The sequence below is a fragment of the Aotus nancymaae genome, unplaced genomic scaffold (genome assembly GCF_030222135.1).
Source record: "Aotus nancymaae isolate 86718 unplaced genomic scaffold, 86718_ANA_hifiasm-v0.15.2.pri h1tg000041l, whole genome shotgun sequence".
Lineage (NCBI taxonomy): Eukaryota > Metazoa > Chordata > Mammalia > Primates > Aotidae > Aotus > Aotus nancymaae.
The window spans coordinates 38,170,142-38,192,512 of NW_026988455.1; the positions used below are offsets into that span (position 1 = coordinate 38,170,142).

Sequence of the window (22,371 nt, forward strand, 5' to 3'; positions counted from 1 at the left end):
CTATTAATTTAAATTATGAAAATATGAAGCCACTCCATTTTCAATATGATTGTATAAGTTTTTAACAGACTTTGTGGTCACTGGGTATATTTAACCCTTCAAATAAAGCAATCTTTCCCTTTTATCATTATTTTGTAAGACTCATATGCTGGGTGGTGGATCAAACTGAACAGAATAAGTTATTTCTTAAGAATAACTTCGTTATTTCCCAAGAGCCACCCTTAGATGCTGGTAGGTGTCATTGTCTTCCCAAGGCCAGGTGCTGGATAGAAGGTTTTGCATTTCCCTCATCTGCTGCCATCCTGAGTAAGGGAGGAATTAGGACTTCTGCAAGCCTCTAAAGACTGGAAAGATCGGAACTGGCGCAGTGGCTCATGCCGGTAATCCCACCACTTTGTGAGGCCGAGGCGGGTGGACCACCTGAGGTCAGGAGTTCGAGACCGGCTTGGCCAACATGATGAAATCCTGTCTCTACTGAAAATACAAAAAATAGCCGGGCGTGGTGGCGTGCACTTGTAACCCCAGCTACTCGGGAGGCTGAGGCAGGACAATCGCTTGAATCCGGGAGGCAGAGGTTGCAGTGAGCGGAGATGGCACCACTGCACTCCAGCCTGGCCGACAGAGAGGGGCGGGCGGGGGAAGGGGAAGACTGGAAAGATGATGGTGCCCACTCTCCACACCCTTAAGTAATTAAAAATAGATATTCATTTAGGAAGCGAATTAAAACTTAAATTAGGGTGGATACAAGAAGTTCCTTCTAGACTTAAATGAAAATTCCGAATAAACTCATCACAGCCGAACTTTTCCTTTTTGCCTTTCACCCCTTTGCTAATGCCAGGGCCTGCGTTCAGCCTCCGGCTCCACAATCCGGCACTCGCAGGGTCTTAAGTCCTACCCACACGGCGGAGCACAGGTGCCGGGTGTAACAACCCCACCCCACCAAACGGCTCCTCCCAGGGCCCTGGCCCCGCCCCTGGAAGCGTCATTGTGACGTCAGCGCGCTGTCCTAGAAGCCAGCAGCAAATGAGCGCAGACAGCACGGGCCCTCCGCGTACCACGGCACACGCATGCGCGCTGGTTCTGGGAGCTCTGAAGACCTGGCGGAGCCCGGCGCGGATGGAGGCCTGAGGGTGGCGGGGGCGGAGCGCGCAGCGAGCTGGGGGCATGTCCGCGGCGGGCGCCGTCTAGAGGAAGGCCAAGCTGCCGCCACCACGCTGTCGGTCGCAGCGAGACGCAAGCGAGCCAGGCCGAGGGCCGCGGCGGCGATGCAGCGACGGCGGCGCCCTCCGCCGCCCGCCTCCCGGCTGCCCGAGGGCAGCGCGGGAGGCGGCGGTGGGAGCGAGGAGGTGGAAGTGCAGTTTTCCGCCGGGCGCTGGGGCTCGGCCGCGGCGGTTTCAGCGGCAGCGGCCACGCGCAGCACCGAGGAGGAGGAGGAGAGGCTTGAGCGGGAGCACTTCTGGAAGATCATTAATGCCTTCCGCTACTACGGGTAAGGAGCCCTTGGCGGACCCCGGCCCAGATCGTCAGGGCGCCCACTGGCGGCGGTGGACCCGCCGGCACGGGGGCGCTTGCCGTCCCGCCGCCACGCCTTCGAGGCGTCGGGATCCGGTCCCTGCTGCTTACCTCCGGGCCCCGAGTCACTTCGCACCATCCCATCCCCTCCCGGCCTTACACACCCTCGTGTCCTCCGCGCCGTCTGCTGCTCAGCCTCGTGTCTTCTAACCTCAGGATCAGATTAGCTCTCCCGCCTCCGTCCTCGTAAAGGTTTGGCTTTGAGGCCAGTGGGGGTGACCGGAGAAGCGCTTTAACAATTTCAGATAGAAGACATGGTGGTAGAATCGTCCACTGCTGGGCATGATTGTTGTGTGTGGTCGATGTCCTCCAAACTGAACACACGGAGAGCCCAAGTTCACCTACGCGTGGGATGCTGTGGGACGTATTTTCCCAAACTGTTGGCAGTGCCTGTTAAGAGCAGTTTAAGATTTCCACCCACCCCCTCTTTGGCGCTGTGAACGCACTTGCACATTTGTGTGAGCGACTGACTGATGCCGCTCAGTGTCTTTAACTGGTGGGTGATTAAGGGCGGAAGTGGTCCGGATATTCTAAAATTTGCTAATTATTAGGAGAGAAATGAGAGAAGTCACAATAAGAGCTGCCTTTATGTTCTTTTTTTCTGCACATCTGTGTCGAATTCTCCCTGGTGTGCTAGACACTGTGGTAGGACCTTTAAGTTTGCTCCTCATTCATAAAAGCAACTTCCATGTTTCTTCTAGATAGATGTTAAAGTAGCTTAATCACAAAATTGTAATTCCAAGATCTGAAAGGGACTTAAATCAACTGGATTTTCAGGTGAAGATAACACTTTTATTCACGTAAGAGATGTAAGAGTCCACTGGTGATATGTTCTAAGTCTGCAGTTGGAATCAGACAGACATGCCTTCCTACGCAGGTAAACTGTTCCCTTAGGTGGGTTCTTGCAGTGCTTTATGCAAACTTTTTTTTTATATTGTTCATCTCATGTGCTGTAGTTTAAATCTCTTGCTTTACTGTGACATCCTCAAGGACAGGGGCTGAGTCTTATTTATTTTTATGTCACCAGTGCTTGGCATATGTTGTTTAAGCTCTGTTTTTAACAAACAAAACAAATAGTAGCAAAGAAATACATTTCTCATTCCCAAATAGTCTGTCAAGTTTTTGACTAATAAATTAGTTGACTAGTCTGAATTTAGAAGCTTACTTAATGAAAGCTTAGAGTTTTTTGGAATCTGATTGTATTTGTGATAGGAACTTTTGAACTTCCAGTATCTTGATGAAATAATTTACTGATTAAACCCAGAAATAGGGACCAGGGACAGCATTTGTTATGGAGCCCAAAAGAGAATTAGTAGTTTGCATATTTTATTTCTCTGGCTTTAGTAGTAACAGAAGGAGCAAGGCAGACCATCAGAGAATTGAATTTGATGCAGGAATTGTGACTGAAAGAACCAGTTAGGGAAGGCAACTAACACCAAATAGCTAAGAATGGGAGATACAGAGAAGTCTGGTACGTTTTGCTCTTGAAAAATCTGGAAAGAATATTGAGAAATGTCTTGGGAATATAGTGGACCCATTTAGTTAAGTGTGTAGTTGTACTTCTAATATATTAGGACCAATTTAAAATTGATATTTATGGGTAGGTATGGGATGGGCCTGTTAGGGGTAGGAGTTGATCTGGAACTGAAGTGTGGCAATATAGAGAAGAGTTTTGTATGAATATTCTAGTGGTTGTGATACTATTTTCTATACTCTCTTCTTTACCAGTGTGATGTTGGATTCAGGAAATTTCACTTTAAAAAAAATAGTTATTTTTATATACTTTCTTGAAATACTTCAAATACTTGGACAGAAAATAGTATAACATCAAAAACATGCTTTTTAAAATATCGTTTAAAGGATAGGTTGTACAGAAAGCTTATATAGCAGAAAATAGTGGATTGTTACATTCTAATATTTTGTGATCTTCTAGACTTAAACTGTCTGTAGCCACTAATATCAGGATAAATTTAAGTTAAAATTAGTTATAATTTAATAAGCTTTAAAATTTAGTTGCTCTGTTTCACTACCCACATTTCAGCTGCTCAGTAGCTACATGTGGCTAGTGTCTGCTGCATTGGACAGTGCAAATAAAAGCCTTTCCATTATAGAAGTAGGTTGTGATAGACAATCTGGTTCTAGACATTTAGCAAGTACAATCAGCCCTTGAACAATATGGGTCTGAACTGTATGGTCCACTTACACACAAATTTTTTGAAATAAATATATTGGAAAATTGTTTTGAGATTTGCAACAGTTTGAAAAACTTAGCAAACTTGCATAGCCTAGAAATATTGAAAAATTAAGAAGAAGTTATGCCATGAATGCATATGTGTAGATATTAGTTTATCATTTACTACCATAAAATACACAGAAATCTATTATAAAAAGTTAAAATATCAAAACTTACACAAACACAGATCTTACATGGAGCCATTTGCAATTGAGAGAAATGTAAACAAGCAAAGATATAGCATTAAATCATAGTTGTGTAAAATTATGTAGTGGATACTGTACTACTGTAATAATTTTGTAGCCTCCTCCTGTTGCTATTGCAGTGAGCTCAAATGTTGTCAATATCTGCTTAAAATAATCACTCTGCTTTTGTCTGTCAGGTAAATTGCATACTAAAGTAAACAGATTTCATCAAATTTAATGCAAGAGCATAAACCTTAAATAACACCATGGGTCCCATGTGAAGTGCTACTGGTGATGCTGCAAGTGCTCCCAAGAAGAGAAGAGTCAAGACATTACAAGAAAAAGTTGATTTGTTTGATATGTACTGTAGATAGAGGTCTGCAGCCAAGGTTGCCCCGCAACCCCATTTCAGACAGAAGATTCATCTTGTAATCCAATAATGTGAACTTACAGTATTGATAAATACAGTGCAGTACAGTACTGTAAATGTATTTTCTCTTTCTTGCGACTTACTTTGTTTTCTCCAGCTTTATTGTAAGAATATAGTACATAATATATTAACATACAAAATGTCTGTCAGTTGTTTATGTTATTGGTAAGGCTTTCAGTCAGTAGTAGGCTATTAGTAGTTAAGTTTTTGGAGAATCAAAGTTACATGTGGGTTTTCTACTGCACAGGGGTTTGGTGCCCCTAACCCGAACATTGTTCAAGGGCCAAGTGTACTTCTAGATTTTGCAGGGTACGGTTTTACTGCTAAAATGCCTTTTAGTTAATATGTAGGAGACTTAGATAAAAGGTCATAAAGCAAGGAATGTCTTTTGATTAATATTTTATCTTTCTAATGGGTTCCAGTTTTGTGGTTCCTACAGATTTTGCTTAGATGACATTCTGTTAAGGTAAAAATGAGTATAGCTCATCTGTATTGAATAGCAAAAATGTTAGTTTTATAACCCATTAGTTTTATAACCCAGTCTTATTATGAATGAAACACCTCAGCACATAGAAAATATTAGAGTTGAAAAATTGAAAGACTTTTCAGAAACTTCTTACTTTTGGAGATAACAGGGTGAGATTATTTTAGGATGGGCGCGGTGGCTCACGTTTGTAATCCCAGCACTTTGCGAGGCTGAGGAGGGTGGATTGCCTGAGGTCAGGAGTTCGATACCAGCCTGGCCAATATGGTGAAACCCCGTCTTTGCTAAAACTACAAAAATTAGCCGGGCGTGGTGGTGCATGCTTGTAATCCCAGCTACTTGGGAGGCTGAGGTTGCAGTGAGCTGACATCGTGCCACTGCACTCCAGCCTGAGCGACAGAGCAAGACTCTTGTCTCAAAAAAATAAAAATAAAAATAACAAGGTGAGATTTTTTAATATTGTGATTTAGAGCTCATTTTTACAGGTGAGGATGTGGATATGCACAAAGCGGTAAGCAACTTCCTAAGGCTTACACAATCAAGTTGTGGTAGAATCTGACCTAAAATCTAAAATCATTAACTAAAATTTTACTGTGGATTAATGAGGAGTTATACTAGTAATACATATTTAATGTTAGGTATTTAATAAAGATTTGGAATGAATCAAGACAGACTTTATTTCTGACAAATTATGTTTTTTTCTATTTGGATTTCCTAGAGTAGTTCAACTAAGTGCAGAGGAATGGGCCTGTGACTATGGCCTTTAGTTCAGACCTGGTATGGGCTCACCCTCATGACAGGTGACTAAATCATAGTTGAGGTCGCTGCTGACACCAGCTTTCTAGAGAGAGTTGGAGGTAGAGATACCGTTGAAAAAAAAATGGCTACTAAGTTTACTTTCTCCCCTTATCAGCGAGAGGATGTGGCTTCCTGATGCTGACTTAGTTCAGAACCAAGGAGGTCTGATTTTTGTCAAATACTCCTTCAAAGCAGATTTGGCAGAGTTTCTTAAAAGGGCCAGGCAGTAAATGTTTTAAGCTCTGAAGGCCAAGTGGTGTCTTGTTACAGCTCTTCAACTCTGCCCTTTAGTGGAAGGGGCCTTAAGCTGTGTGTAATCACATAGTGTGGCTGTATATCAATAAGACTACAAAAACCACCAAGTAGCCAGTGGGCCATAGTTTGCCTATCCCTGCCTTGAAGCCATACTGGTAGGGTAGGCATTTCCAGGATAGTGAAGTTAGCCCCAGTTATAAGGGTATGGTAAGGCTTGGACTATATTGTCAACTTTAGTAAGATTCCATCTATTTTTTTTTTTTTTTTTTGAGACGGAGTCTCGCTCTGTCACCCAGGCTGGAGTGCAGTGGTGCAGTCTCTGCTCACTGCAACCTCCACCTCCCTGGTTCAAGCAATTCCCCTGCCTCAGCCTCCTCCCCTGCCTCAGCCTCCCAAGTACCTGGGATTACAGGCGTGTGCCACCACACCTGGCTAATTTTTTTGTATTTTTAGTAGAGATGGGTTTTCACCTTGTTGGCCAGGCTGGTCTCGAATTCCTGACCTCAGGCAATCCACCCGCCTCGGCCTCCCAAAGTGCTGGGATTACAGGCGTGACCCAGGTGCGCCAGATCCCATGTATTTTAAGAGTCATTGATGGATGTATGTTATGGCAGCTTTACACAACATTAAGTAACCAGGGGTTTAAGGATCCCATCCTGCTCTGTGTAGTTACTTAGCTTCTGTATCAGGAATTGACAGCTCTTCTAACCAATCTATAACTCATCTCAACTCACCCTTGCAACCTTGATACTACTTGATAATAAGCAGTCTCCATGGAAAACCAATGGCATCATGGGAAACTAACTGAACATTTATTGCTTTTTACATATGCTGAAATACAGATGTATTGAATAGTGACCAAGATGACACTGTGTTTTAGAAGAATTCATCTGATTAGAGGTGGAGCTGGGAGGGCAGGGGAGGAGTTAGGAAATAGAATTGAAAAGTATTCTGGGCTTATTGATTGTGGGATGACTCCTTATTTTCTAACTTGGATGCATTTGTCAATATTAGTCATGAAGGAAGGAGTGCAGGTGTTTGTGGGGCATGTGCGAAGTTCAGTTTGGATATGAGTTTTGAGGTGTGGTGAGAGGGAAGTTGTAGGGCATCTCCAGTGCTCAGAAGTAAACACTAGGAAGAAAGTTCTGTGAGGCTATTCAATCTGTTGATGGTGAATTGTAAACTGTTGAAGCTCTGCTATTTGCCTCAGTTGTTGTGGCCTCTTTATTTCTTTTAATGTCATACTCTGCTGTTAGGAATATAAATTGATGGAGTCTTTCTGCACATCATTTTATATCAAGAGCCTTAAAAATACTTATTCCTGGGCATGCGCCGGGGGGTGGGGTCTCATGCCTGTAATCCTAACACTTTGGGAGGCCGAGGTTGGCAGATCACTTCAGGTCAGGAGTTTGAGACCAGCCTGGCCAAGATGGTGAAACCCCATCTCTACTAAAAATATAAAAATTAGCTGGGCATGGTGGCATGCACCTGTAGTCCCAGCTACTTGGGAGGCTGAGCCAGGATAATCACTTGAAGCTGGGAGGCAGAGCTTGCAGTAAGCTGAGATTGTGCCATTATACTCCAGCCTAGGTGACAGTGAGACTCCATCTCAAAAACAAACAAAAAACCGTATTCCCCTTCTCACCTGGTAATTCTAGTTTCGGGAGTTTATGCTAATTTTTTTCCTAAAATATAGACAGATTTTGAACACAAAAAGTTCATCATGAAAACAAGTGAGTGTCTAAATGTCCAGTAGTTGGGAAATAGTTAAGTAACTGTTGGTTACATAAGGTGGAATGATGAACATCCACTTTGTACCCCAACAAATTTTGTCAATATTCAGCTTAAATTAAAGTAAGATGCTAGATGACTTTGTCTTTTTTTTTTTTTTCTTCTCTTTTTTGGAGACAGGGTCTTGCTCTGTTACCCAGCCTTCAGTGCAGTGACACAGTCGTGACTCACTGCAGCCTTGACCTGGGCTCAAGCAAGTCTCCTAACTCAGCCTCCCGAGTAGGTGAGACTACAGGCATGCACCACCATGCCTGGCTAATTGTTTTGTTTTTTTTAAATTTTTTTTTGTAGAGATGAGGGTTTTGCTCTATTGCCCAGGCTGGTTTTGAACACCTGGCCTCAAATAGGCCTCTCACCTCAGCCTCCCAAAATGCTAGGATTACAGGCATGAACCACTGCAACTTTGTATTAAACAAAACAAATGTGCCAAAAGGTTAGAAGTGGTTCTCTCTAGAAGAGAAATTAGTAGGCCTTCTTTCCTTGTGTACTTTTAATTTTCTGCATTTTTCATATTTTGAAAACTTTAGTAATATAAATGAGATATACCTACTGTTTTTTTGGAGTGCTTGCTGTGTTTTCAGCTATTGGGCTAAATCTTTTGAGTATGTTATTTCCAATGAAACCCTGTCTGATAGGCAGAGGAACGTAATGCTACCTACCTCATTATGGAGATGTTTCAGAATAATCAGTATCAACCGACTTGGTTTAGTCCTTGCCATTTATTAAATCTCAATAAATGGTAGATTCTGTGATCATCATCATTATGGTTGTTCATTCTTATCTTGCTTCTGTATATGAGAAAGTTGCAAAAAGGAAGTAATTTGCCTGATGTCATGTGGCAAATAGATGTGATAACCGGGATTTCATCCCTGATCTTTCTGACTTCAAAGCTCATTATTATACTCTCTCCAGAGGGGGAAGTCAGTGGAGCTTCTGTCAACTTGATCTCTTCACCTTACCCCTAAGGGCCCCCCCCACCAGGCCACCACACACAAGCTTGTAAAATCGTGACTAGTCAGGTTTTTGCTTGTTTGTCAGGAGCTTCTTCTGAAGTTCATTACTGTTCAGCAGTTGGAATAATTTGGCATAAGGTAAAAATGAGAAAATTGTTTGGATGAATAAAGATTTAAGAAAGCAAATGACAAAGGTTATTGAAAATGAAAATGAAATTGAAAATGAAAAAATTTTCATTTTCATTTAATATTGAATTAATACCAAAGAACATTTAAACATACACACACACATATATACATATAAAATGTGCGGAATGATATAGTGAACACTCATCAATTTACCGCCTAGTTTTTTAAAAACATCCTGTCACTTTCACCCTTAGAATCGTTACCCTGAATTTTTACATCTTTACTTTCTTTGTAGTTTTTCCACATATGCTCAATCCCTAAATAATATATTTTGTTTTCTATAAAATGCATTTGTACTTTATGAATTCTTCTGCAGTTTTTTTTTTCCAACAAATGTATATGTTCCTGAGTTTTTTCCAGATGGTGATGGGAGTAACCAATTTCTGCCAAAATATATTTAGAGGTTGGTTCTGGGTCAATGTGATAGTGACCACAGCCTGTGGTTACAGAGCATCAAATGGTCCTGAGAAAGTGTGCCCCAGGTGGTTGGGTTACAGTTTGATTTTATACATTTTAGAGATAAAGGAGTTACATGGAAGGTATGTACTGATCTCACCCAAAAGGTAGGACATCTTGAAGAAGGGGGTTACAAGTCATAGGTGGGTTTCAGGGATTCTTTAGTTGGAGTTGGTTGATAGAGGTAAGCTGTTTTAAGTAGAAAGGAATGCCTGAGGTAGATAAGGGGCTTGTGGAGGCCAAGGTTCTTGTTAAGTAAATGTAGCCTCCCAGGTAGCAGCCCTCAGAGGGAAGAGATTCCAAATGTCTCTTTTTAGACTTCAATGTTTTCAGGCTCTCAGTTAATCTTTCCTAGATCCAGGAAAGACTTAGAGAGGGAAGGCCTGGTTACATTAATGGAGATTCTTGACAGATGCACTTTTTCCCTAGGAAACATGGCTTTGTGGGGCCATTGAAATCTATTGGCCCCATGGCCGCCATTTCAAAATGTCAAAGAAATATATTTTGGGGTAAAATATTTTGATTTCCTTCTGAGTCTGCAATCTGTCATATGATGCTATAACAGAGTCAAGTTGGAAAGTAAGTCATTATATAGGGTTAATCAAAACCCGTCTAACAAGATTTTATAGTTTGTAAGGCGTGACGCCCTAGGCCTCTTAGGAACTTGGAGAAGAGACAAAAAAAATCAATGTTTAGTCCTCACATATTATTGTATGAGCTGTAATTTACTCATTTCGCTGCATTCCATTGTATAACTATACTGTAATTTCTACATTCTATAGTAACTATACTGTAATTTCTGATAATATACCTTTGGGTTGTTTGAAGATAGTTTTTTCCTTTTTTTGAAAGGGAGTCTCACTCTGTTGCCCAGGCCGTAATACAGTGGCACGATCTCAGCTCACTGCAACCTCTGCCTCCCAGGTTGAAGCAATTCTCCTGTCTCAGCCTTCCAAGTAGCTGGGATTACAGGCGTACACCACCATGCCCAGCTAATTTTTGTATTTTAGTAGAGACAGGGTTTCACTACGTTGGCCAGGCTGGTTTTGAGCTCCTGGTCTCAAGTGATCCGCCTGCCTCGGCCTCCCAAAGTGCTGAGATTACAGGCATGAGCCCCTGCACTAGCCTGTTTATTATTTCTAACAGTGCTGTGACAAAGATTGTTCATGTTTCATGTGGCTCATTTGCAATAGTTTCTAGGAGTATAATTGCTAGGTCATAAGGCAAGTACCATGCTAAATTTTACTAGGCAGTGCTCTAAATTATTTTCCAAAGTGGTTGCACTAATTTATGCACTTACTATTAGTGTATAAATGTCCTAATTATACCATATTTTCACCAACATTTGATATAGTCAGGCTTTTAAATTTTAGCCATCTTGTTGATATAAAAATGATATACTGTTAGTATATATTTAACTTTTAAAAATGATGTTCTGGCTGGGTGCGGTGGCTCAGGCCTGTAATCCCAGCACTTTGGGAGGCCGAGGTGGGTGGATTATGAGGTCAAGAGATCAAGATCATCCTGGCCAATATGGTCTTGATGACAACCCTTCACCCCGCCACCATCTCTACTGTAAATACAAAAATTAGCTGGGCATGGTGAAACCCTGTCTCTGTTAAAAATACAAAAATTAGCTGGGCATGGTGGCACGCACCTGTAGTCCCAGTTACTTGGGAGGCTGATGCAGGAGAATCGCTCGAACCTAGGAGGTAGAGGTTGGAGTGAGCCGGGATCATGCCGCTGCACTCCAGCCTGGGCGACAGAGTGAGACTCTATCTTAAAAAAAAAAGATTATATTCTTGTGGCCAGGCACAGTGGCTCATGTCTGTAATCTCAGCACTTTGGGCGGCCAGGGCAGGCACACTGCTTGAGCCCAGGAGTTGGAGACCAGCCTGGGCAACACGGTGAAACTGGTCTCTACAAAAAAATACAAAAATATTAGCCGAGTGTGGTGGCACACGTCTGCAGTCCCAGCTACTTGGGAGGCTGAGTTGGGAGGATGGCTTCAGCCTGGGAAGCAGAAGGTACAGTGAACTGAGACTGTGCCACTGCATTCCAGCCTGGGCAACAAGAGCGAAACTCCATCTCAAACAATAATAATAGTAATAATTAAATATAAGTAAAAATGATATTCCATTTTCTGGTTTTATGAATAAGTAGTCCCCAGAATGGCCTTTGGGGTCATTTTTCTAATGCAAATTGTGGGTATTATTAAGTAAAACACTATAGAATTTCAGTGTTTTATTTGCTTAGTAATTTATAATGTATAAGATTATGATATTTTTAAAAATTCAACTAGGTTATTTTTAGTTAATTTCAGAATACATTTTGTGTGTATTATAATTTCACAGCAGTATTTATTTTGCTACTTAAAGATGGAAAAATCTGACCGGGTGCGGTGGCTCACGCTTGTAGTCCCAGCACTTTGGGAGGCCAAGGTGGGCGGATCGTGAGGTCAGGAGGTCGAGACCAGCCTGGCCAACATGGTGAAACCCCATCTCTGCTAAAAATACAAAAATTAGCCGGGCGCAGTGGCAGGTGCTTGTAATTCCAGCTGCTTGGGAGGCTGAGGCAAGAGAATTGGTTGAGCCCAGGAGGCAGAAGTTGCAGTGAGCCGAGATCGTGCCATTGCACTCCAGCCTGGGCAACAGAGCAAGACTCTGTCTCCAAAATAAAAGGAATGATTTAAAGCATTTTGCTGAAAAGTTTAAGTTTAAAACACAAAAATAAATTAATTGTACATTAATCTTCTTTTCCCCCTTCTAATTGTTGCATATGTTTACTTTTACTAGTGATAAACCATATGTATTTTGGTTGCTTGTAGAAGGATTTGAAATAAAGTAAAAACATATACAACTTTCTAAGTTAATGACTTTTTAAAAGCCAAGACATTGTAAATGATAGGACAGTATCCAGCATAATAATTGTACAGAAAGACAAACTTAAAGTAAGATTGGCCTCTGGTGAGAATTCTTTTGCAAATTTAAAAAACACCTTTTATGTTTTAGCACCAGTATGCATGAGCGAGTGAACCGAACAGAAAGACAATTTCGATCACTTCCAGCTAACCAACAGAAACTACTTCCTCAGTTTCTTCTTCACTTGGACAAGATCCGGAAATGCATTGATCATAATCAAGAAATACTACTGACCATTGTGAATGATTGCATACATATGTTTGAAAATAAAGAATATGGAGAAGATGTATGTGAAAGTTTGTTCTATTTGTGTTTATTTTAGAGTCAGCCTCTGTATTTTGAGGTCTTTTAATCTTTGTGGATTTCATTTTTATAATCTGGCACAGGCTATTTGCTCTGCTCAAGAAGTTTTCACTTGAATGTTCAGTTATTTGATCAGGCTTAATAGAATAGTATGCCAGAGACTGGATTTGCTGGTTATTTGATCAGGCTTAATAGAATAGTATGCCAGAGACTGGATTTGGTTTTCCTTTGTAAAATATTAACATAATTGTTAAGATTTTGATGCATTTTAACATAGTGTTCTGTTATGGGATACAGAACTAGTGACTTAAATTTTTTTTTTTTTTTTTTTTTTTGAGATGGAGTCTTGTTCTGTCACCCAGGCTGGAGTGCAGTGGCACAATATTGGCTCACTGCAACCTCCGCCTCCCAGGTTCAAGCGCTTCTCCTGCCTCAGCCTCCCAAGTAGCTGGGATTACAGGTGTCCGCCACCACGCCCAGCTAAGTTTTTGTATTTTTAGTAGAGATGGGGTTTCACTATGTTGGCCAGGCTGGTCTTGAACGCCTGACCTCGTGATGCAACTGCCTCAGCCTCCCAAAGTGCTGGGATTACAGGTGTGAGTCACCGCGCCCAGCCAGCAACTTAAATTTTTATAATCAACTTTACTAGCTAGAAATTAATTTCCCTTGCTTAACTCGTATTTTTTCAGTGTCTTATATCTATTGCTGTTCATCTTTTATTGTATGAAATTATTTTCACTTATAAATCTCAAGGGACTGGCAGTACATGGAAACTGAAGTCCTCTTTTTGTATCCACAGGATGGATACAGTTGGGCCACTCCAGTGTGAGCCTCTCCATGCTGCCCCATCAATGACCTGGAGGGACTTTCTTCCCTCTCTTAGAGAGGATGTTCGGTCTCCATAGCAGCTCAGTTTGGTCCTCTCCTGAGTAAAGACTGCTTAATTATATGGTGGTTTTATGATTAATGGACCTTAATCTTTTGAGGGTAGCAGTGAGACCACCAAACTCTTTTCATTTAGGATCTCAAGCTGCACTTGAACCCCGGTTGAGGTGAGAGGCTAGTGATTTATCCATTAAACCACCTATATAGCCCCTTAGTAGCATGTCTGTTTAACCGTAACAAAAATAGATGACTCTCTCAGAAGCTAATTGATGTCTGTTTTTTAAACAGGGGAATGGAAAGATTATGCCAGCATCTACATTTGACATGGATAAGTTAAAATCCACATTGAAACAGTTTGTGAGAGACTGGAGTGAAACTGGGAAAGCAGAAAGGGATGCCTGTTACCAGCCAATCATTAAAGAAATTTTAAAAAATTTTCCAAAAGAGAGATGGTAAATACTTTGTTTTTAACCAAGTTTTAAAAGATGTATAAACACTTGAGTTTCTTGATAAGATGTTTCACAGTCTTGCTTCATTGTTATAGTTGCTGTGTGCCTGTATGTTTCACATCTGTGTTTATTTGTTATTGGATGCTCTGTGTGAAGTTGCAGTTATTTTGAATAACTTTCGTGCTGGTGCTTAGGGGAAATTATTTAAAAATTAAATAATAAGGTTAGATTGAAAATTATCAATAATGTGTGTCTTTTTATAATTTGCTTTATGGCAACGCAAAAAACTGTAAACTTAATTCTCCTTATTATGACATAATTGTAAACAAGTGAGGGATCTGTACCTCTGAGCAAGCAGAGATTTTTTTACTTTTGTGCCTTGGAACCACTTGAAGCCCATGGTCTGCTTTTTAGAATAATTGTTTTTTTGTTTTGAGACAGTCTCACTCTGTTGCCCAGGCTGGAGTGCAGTGGTGTGGTCATGGCTCACTGCAACCTCTACCTCCTGGTTTCAGGCGATTCTCATGCCTCAGACTCACAAATAGCTGGGACTACAGGCTTGTGCCACCATGCCTGGCTGATTTTTTATTTTTGGCTGGTCTCGAACTCCTGACCTCAAGTGATCTGCCTCTTCCTCCCAAAGTGCTGGGATTACAGGTGTGAGCCACTGCACCCTACCCAGAATAACAATTTTAAGTGAATAAATTTAAGTGCATAGAATTACAAAGAAATCAGTGATTTTGGAATACAGTTATCAAAATATTTAAAAAGCAAATTTGTGATGCATGGTTTTTTAAAAATCATGTATTACTTTAAATACAATTTAGCTGCAAGTGTAGTTACTGTATTATGAAAGTGCTGAATGGTATATACACTGTTTTGAGAACTTCAGCTAATGTGAAGTGAAAATATGTGTGATTTCTCTTTGAGGTAAAGTCAAAGGTATTGCCAAAAACTATTTGTTGCCTGCATTCATAATTGAAGAAAAAAAATCAGTTTCTGAAATTAAAATGTATTTTTTCCCCATTCCCTTCAGAGACTCAGTGAATTCTATCCACAGACCTCTTGATGGATAGAATTTAATCTACCTACCCTTAGTCCCAGGTTAGGTACCCCTGATTTAGGGGTATATATTTAATGAGAGTTACTGGATGGAATTCAGTCTTACTTAAGGATCTTTTAGAGAGGCTCCTTTTCCTCCTCTTTGCCTCCTTATAGATTGACAGCTTTATCTTTGAGTATATGCTTTTAGAAATTTCAATACATATGTGTCTCTTCTCTCTCTTTATTTTTTGTTAGGACATTTTATTTTATTATTATTTATTTATTTATTATTTTTATTTTTCACTGTGTTGCCCAGGCTGGTGTGCAGTGGCTCTGTCTCGGCTCACTGCAACCTCCTCCTCCCAGGCTCAAAATGATTCTTGTGCTTCAGCCTCCTGAGTAGGTGCGATTACAGACACCCACCACTATGCCTGGCTAATTTCAAACTCCATGACCATGTTGGCCAGGCTGATTTCAAACTCCTGGCCTCAAGTGATCTGCTCGCCTCAGCCTCCCAAAGTGCTGGGATTACAGGTGTGAGCCACCATGCCCAGCCTCTCTTTTTTAACTATTTTGAAATAACTTTAAAATTACAGATAGTTGCATGAATTATACGGAGACCCCCTGAGTTCACTTATACTTTTCCCCTGAATTCACCAATTTTTAACACTTTGCCACATTTGCTTTTATTGTTTCCTCTTCCTTCTTCCCTTCCTTCCTCTTTCCCCTGTATTGTATGTGTGTGTCTGAAACCATTGAGGAAATTTAACCCTGAATACTGTTATGTAATTTACAGTCTATATTCGAGTTTCATAATTTACCATGGTTCATACTGATAACTCTTAATTCCAATCCCAACTCTATAGGGTTCTCCTTGGTTTTCCCTCTTCTCTGTGTCTGTTTACCGTGCTTCCAACAACATCAGTACATTTATTCATTCGCAGTGTCTACAATACACACAAAATAGCTTCACAGTTGCTTCATCCATATCTCTGTGAAAAAGAAACCTATCAAAAGGAGTTCAGGATTTGCTAATAGTGGTTTTTTCCCCCTAGACTAAGGATGTATAGTGAATTTATTTTTTGCAGTTTACCCAAATTAGCTCTCCCTTCAATCCCCAGCCCCAGTGTTTCATTCCCTCCTGTTGTTCTGTACCCCATGTGGATAATCAGTATCATTGGCATCTTGTTTATTCATCCTTTTTTTCTTCGTGTTTTTTTTAAAGTAAGTAGATGTGTTTTTTTCTCTTTCTCTGTCTCTCTCTCTTTTGTTGAGGGGGGACACAAAGTGTTTGTCTGTCATCCAGGCTGCAGTGCAGTGTTGTTATCATAGCTCATTGTAGTCTTGAACCCCTGGGCTCAAATATTCCTCCCACCTCAGCCTCCCAGCTAATTTTTTATTTTTTGTGGAGACCAGGGTCTTGCTATGTTCAACAGGCTGGTCTTGAACTTCTGGCCTCAAGTGATCCTCCTGCCTCTGCCTCCCAAAATGTTGGGATTACAGGCTTAAGCCACCGTGCCTGGCCTCTTTTTTTCTTTTTAATTACCCTCTTTGGTTATCCACAAAAGGTAATATAGCATACATTTATTCTGTACCTTGTTTTTTTCACTTGCTGTATCCTGGAAATAGCTAGACTATCAGTTCATAGACATCTTCAGTCATTTCTTTTTCCAGCTGCAGATTACTCTGTTATTTGGATGTATCATAGTTTATTCAACTAACTTTCTCCTACATTAGGCTATTTAGGTAGTTGGCAGTATCTAGCAATTATACATAATGCTAAAATTAATAACTTTATGCATATGTATTTTATATTAATAGAGGTATAACTTTAATTTTTTTTTTTTTTTTGAGACGGAGTTTCACTCTTGTTACCCAGGCTGGAGTGCAATGGCGCGATCTCGGCTCACCGCAACCTCCGCCTCCTTGGTTCAGGCAATTCTCCTGCCTCAGCCTCCTGAGTAGCTGGGATTACAGGCATGTGCCACCTGCGTGGTAAAAAAATTACCCAGCTAATTTTTTGTATTTTTAGTAGAGACGGGGTTTCTCCATGTTGACCAGGAAGGTCTCGATCTCTTGACCTCGTGATCCACCCGCCTCGGCCTCCCAAAGTGCTGGGATTACAGGCTTGAGCCACCACGTTGGCAACTTTAATTTTTATTTAAAAATTATTTGATAATCTTTTAAAAAATCCATATTATAACCTCAGAACTAATTTATCCTGATTTCCCCGTACCAAACATTAGAATGTAAATAATGCAGAAGGATCTGTTTATTTTTCTTTGCAGCAGTTCCTGACCAGTCCCATGGTGAGAAATATCAGTTGGTGCTTAACTGCATTATAATAAATTATACCCAGTAAGGATGATTTTTCAGGTCTTAGTGCATGGGTTATGGAAGTTTTCCATCATGCATTTTTCTGCTGCAGTTATAGGGCCTGTATGTACTTATGAGAATTGGAGCTAATATCAAAGACAAAAAATTTCAGGACTCTTTCCCCCACAGTCTGCCAAGTTTTGAGGAAAATAAATATCAGTAGAAACAGCTCTGAAGAATTTATCTTCATGGTTCTGATAAATAGATCTCATGATACCTGATTTAACAATACATGCAGATAAGATTTTTTTAAAAACAGTGTAACAACTTGGACAATGCCATGCAAACTCCACTGTCACCATGGTTCTGGATTTGGGCATGGATCATTTTAAAGAAAAACAAAGCTCTTATTTTTTAAAAAATTGTTAAAACTTGGAAGAGCTAGTCAGGTGCAGTGAAGTCAAGAGTTCAAGACCAGCCTGGCTAAGATGGCGGAACCCTGTCTCTACTAAAAATACAAAAATTAGCTGGACATGGTGGTACATACCTGTAATCCTAGCTACTCGGGAGTCTGAGGCAGGAGTATTGCTTGAACCTGGGAGGCAGAGATTGCAGTGAGCTGCACTCCAGCCTGGCCAATAGAGCAAGACTGTCTTAAAAAACAACAACAACAAAAAAAACCTCGACCTTCAGTACCTGGGCCCTTAACTGACCCACAGTGATATTCAATCACATCTCAAATGGTCAAGGATGTATTAAAAGTGGGATTGCTTCATAACACATTGATTTCACAGTTTCTATGGGTCAGGAGTCTGGGCGTGGCCTAACTGGTTCTTCTGTGTAGGAGCTTACAAGGCAGCATTCTAGGTGTCTGCTGGGCTGTGTTTTCACCTGGAGGCTTGACTGGGGAAGAATCTGTCACTCATGTTTCATTTTGTTTAATTGCAGTTGCATTACTGAGGCAGAATTCTTTTCATTGTGGCTGTAGGACTGAGGGTCTTAGCTGCTTTCTGGCTGCCAGCTGGAAACCTGCCTCATCTCCTAGAGGCAACCCACAGTTCCTTGTCTTTCCCAAAAGGACCACTTCATCAAGCCAGCAAGGAGGGGTGTCTAGATCAAGCAAGCTGTCAACCATCATATAGTGTTGCACAGTCATAGAGCTAGGTGTCAAGGCTCGTGTCTGTAATCCTAGCACTTTGAGAGACCAAAGTGGGAGAATCACTTGAGGCCAGGAATTCAAGACCAGCTTGGGCAACATAGTGAGACCTCATCTCTACTAAAAATTTTAAAATTAGCCAGGTGAGGTGCCATGCACCTGTATAGTCCCCAGCTACTCTGGAGGTGAATGCCTTGAGCCCTCATATAACCTCATTCTAGCCTGGGAAACAGCAAGACCCTGTCTCAAAGTGATAATAATAATGACAATCATAGGAGGGATATATCACCTTTGCCATATTCTGTTGGTTAAAAGCAAGACATGGAGACCAGGAGGTAGGGAGCCTGGGAGGACCACTACAGGGTCTGTCTGCCACAGTCATTACTGTATTCTTCTATAAGGGTTATACTGTTTTGTCTGTCCACTGGCAATGTATGAAAGTGCCTGTTTATGTACAGCCCTGACAAATACTGTATTTTTTTTTAATAGAGATGGGGTTTCACTTTGTTAGCCAGGCTAGTCTTGAACTCCCAGACCTCAGGTAATCCACCCACCTCGGCCTCCCAAAGTGCTGGGATTACAGGTGTGAGCCACTGCGCCTGGCCGATGACAAATACTGTATTTTTAAGCTTTTGACCTTTTGCCAATCTGATGGATAGGAAATTGTATGTTGGCATAGTCTTAATTTGCATTTCTCTTATGATGAGTGAAATTGAACATCTTTTTTTTTTTTTTTTTTTTTTTTTTATTTGACACAGAGTTTCGCTTTGTTACCCAGGCTGGAGTGCAATGGCGCGATCTCGGCTCACCACAACCTCCGCCTCCTGGGTTCAGGCAATTCTCCTGCCTCAGCCTCTTGAGTAGCTGGGATTACAGGCACGCGCCACCATGCCCAGCTAATTTTTTGTATTTTTAGTAGAGACGGGGTTTCACCATGTTGACCAGGATGGTCTCGATCTCTTGACCTCGTGATCCACCCGCCTCGGCCTCCCAAAGTGTTGGGATTACAGGCGTGAGCCACCGCGCCCGACTGAAATTGAACATCTTTATATGTTAAAGGGTCATGTTACATGTTTTTATTTTGAGAATTATATATCTTTTTCTCTCAGTTGTTTTTGTTGTTGGTCGTGGTGGTTTGTTTTTTGAGACGGAGGCTCGCTCTTTCACCCAGCCTGGAGTGCAATGGCGTGATCTCGGCTCACTGCAACCTCTGCCTCCTGGGAGAATTGCCTCCAAGCAATTCTCCTGCCTCAGCCTCCTCAGTAGCTGGGACTATAGGCACCCACCACCATGCCCGGCTAATTTTTGTATTTTTAGTAGAGACAGGGTTTCACTATGTTGGCCAGGCTGGTCTCGAATTCCTCACCTCGTGATCTGCCTGCCTTGGCCTCCCAAAATGTTGGGATTACAAGTGTGAGCCACTGTGCCCGGCTCCCTCAGTTTTTTTATTGAGGTGAATTGCATAAAAGTAATCATTTTAAACAATTCAGTGGCATTCAGTACTTTCACAGTATTGTATATCTACCGCCACTGTGTAGATCCAAAACATTTCATCAACCCAGAATAAAACCTGTGTTAAGCAGTTACTCCGAATTCTCCCCACCCTGCTCCCCACCTTTATTATTTAGCAGTGTGACTGTGAATTGTCTTAAATGTGGTTTCCTTTGTATTTATTTATCCTGCTTGGGATTTGCTAACGTCTTGAGGTGTAGGTAGATCTATATCATCAATTCAGAAATTCTTTGCTATTGTCTCTTCACATTATTTCTCTATCATTTTCTCTCTTTCTCTTCTGATACTCCAGTTACATGTATATTAAGTATTAAACCGTTTCATATCATCTCTTAGGTTTCACTTGACTCTATCCACACACTCCTTCTCCCAGCCCTTTATAATATAGTTTGGATCATTTCTATTAACCTAACTTCAACTTCACTGATTCTTTATTATGCTAATCTGCTGATAAGTCCTTTGAAAGAATTATTGATCTGATGTGGTGGCTCACACCTGTAATCCCAGCACTTTGGGAGGCTGAGGTGGGTGAATCACTTGAGGCCAGGAGTTTGAGACTAGCCTAGCCAACATGGTGAACCCCATCTCTACTAAAAATACAAAAAATTAGCTGGGCATGGTGGTGGGCGCCTGTAATCCCAGCTACTTGGGAGGCTGAGGCAGGAGAATTGCTTGAACCCAGGAGGCAGAGGTTACAGTAAGCTGAGATTGCACCATTGCACTCTAGCCTGGGCAATAAGAGCGAAACTCCGTCTCAAAAAAAGAAGTTATTTATCTCTCATACTGATTTCTGATTTTTAAAAATTTCTAGCACTTCCATATACATCCACACCCATACACATACACTCTCTCTGTACTGAAATTCTTTATCTCTTTGTATACATGATCTACCTTTTGCACTAGATGATTTAACGTACTTTTTGTGGTTATTTTAAAATCCCTACCTAAAGATTCATATATTCTGTTTGTGTGACTGTTCTCTTGAAGGCTTCCTCATAACAATGAGTTCCACATTTTCTTGCTGCTTTGCATGTTTCTTTTTTTTTTTTTTTATTGAATGCCAGATATTGTATGTAAAGGAATAGTAGACAATAAAGTAACATTAACAACCAGAAAAAAAATCTTTCTCCTTAATCCGTCAGGCCACTAGTTGGCTGGGGGGTCAGGGGAGGGGTGGTCATGACTGAATCATTAAGTGATTTTAATTTCTAATATAGTTGCTTATATTAACTGCTTTTAATAATCACTTATTTGTCCATAAGCCTTGCATCTAGAAATATGGCAATGTAGGAATATTGTTGCTTTTTAGGAAGTGAAATGAAATATTTCTGAAGTTTCATATGCATCTCACCTTTTGTGCATTTTTCCTGCATTAGTGTAATAGGAATATCTTTGCAACATTAAGAAATACTTGGTATGGTTATACCGGGAAAAAAAAAACAATTTGGGCTGGGCATGGTAGCAAACACCAGTAGTCCCAGCTACTCAGGAGGCTGAGGGAGGAGGATTGCTTAAGCCCAGGAGTTCAGGGCTGTAGTGTGCTTGTGTGCTGTGATTGCACCTCTAATAGCCACTGCACTCCAGCCTGGGCAACATTGCAAAGTCTCATCTCTAAGTTAAAAAAAAAATTAAAAAATAAACTATTAGTTTTTATAGTTTTAATTCTCAAGTTAGGTCTTTGATCCATTTTGAGTTGATTTTCATATGTGATATAAGGTAAGAATCCAACTTCATTTTGCATGTGGATATCCAGTTTTGCCAGCACATTTGTTAAAAAAAGACTGTCATTTCCCCCATTGAATGGTCTTGGTAGACTTGTTGAAAATTAGTGGACCGTTTATATGGTTTTTTTTCCTGGACTCTATATTCTCTAAACAGAAGGTTTCATTGGTCTGTGTTTTTGTCTTTATGCCATAACATACTATTGTAATTGCTGTGGTTTTATAAATTTCAAAGTCAGGAAGTGTGAGTCCTCCTTTGTTTTTTTTCAAGATTATTTTGGGGGCCTCTTGTAATTCTTGTGAATTTCAGGTTTTTTCATTTCTTTAGAAAATGCTGTTGGACTTTTGATTAAGGATTGTGCTGAATAAATAGATTGCTTTGGGTAGTACTGGGGTCTTGACAATGTGAAATCTTACGCATTACCACAGGACGTCTTTCCATTTATTTAGATCTTTAATTTCTTTCAGCGGTGTTTTGTACTTTTCAGTGTATAGGTCTTTTGCCTTGGTTAGATATATTTGTATGTATTTAATTCTTTTAAATCAAGCTTGTTCAACCAGCGTCCAGTGGGTTGCATGTGGCCCAGGACAGCTTTGAATGTGGCCCAACACAATTCATAAACTATCTTAAAACATTATGAGGTGTTTTCTTTGTCTTTTTTTTTTTTTTAAGTTCATTAGCTATCATTAGTGTTATTTTATGTGAGGCCCAAGACAA

At 40.8% G+C, this 22,371-nt stretch overlaps 1 protein-coding gene across 1 annotated transcript in view; it reads left to right on the forward strand.

Annotated features, from left to right (window-relative positions):
- Positions 1-1,213: 1,213 nt before the first annotated feature.
- CARNMT1 (carnosine N-methyltransferase 1) overlaps positions 1,214-22,371 on the forward strand; it is a 46,763-nt gene continuing 25,605 nt past the window's right edge. The window contains exons 1-3 of the mRNA XM_012454199.3: positions 1,214-1,489; positions 12,358-12,553; positions 13,744-13,907. Coding sequence (XP_012309622.1) covers positions 1,266-1,489; positions 12,358-12,553; positions 13,744-13,907 — 584 coding nt within the window. The 5' untranslated portion in view covers positions 1,214-1,265. The remainder of the gene's footprint in view (positions 1,490-12,357; positions 12,554-13,743; positions 13,908-22,371) is intronic.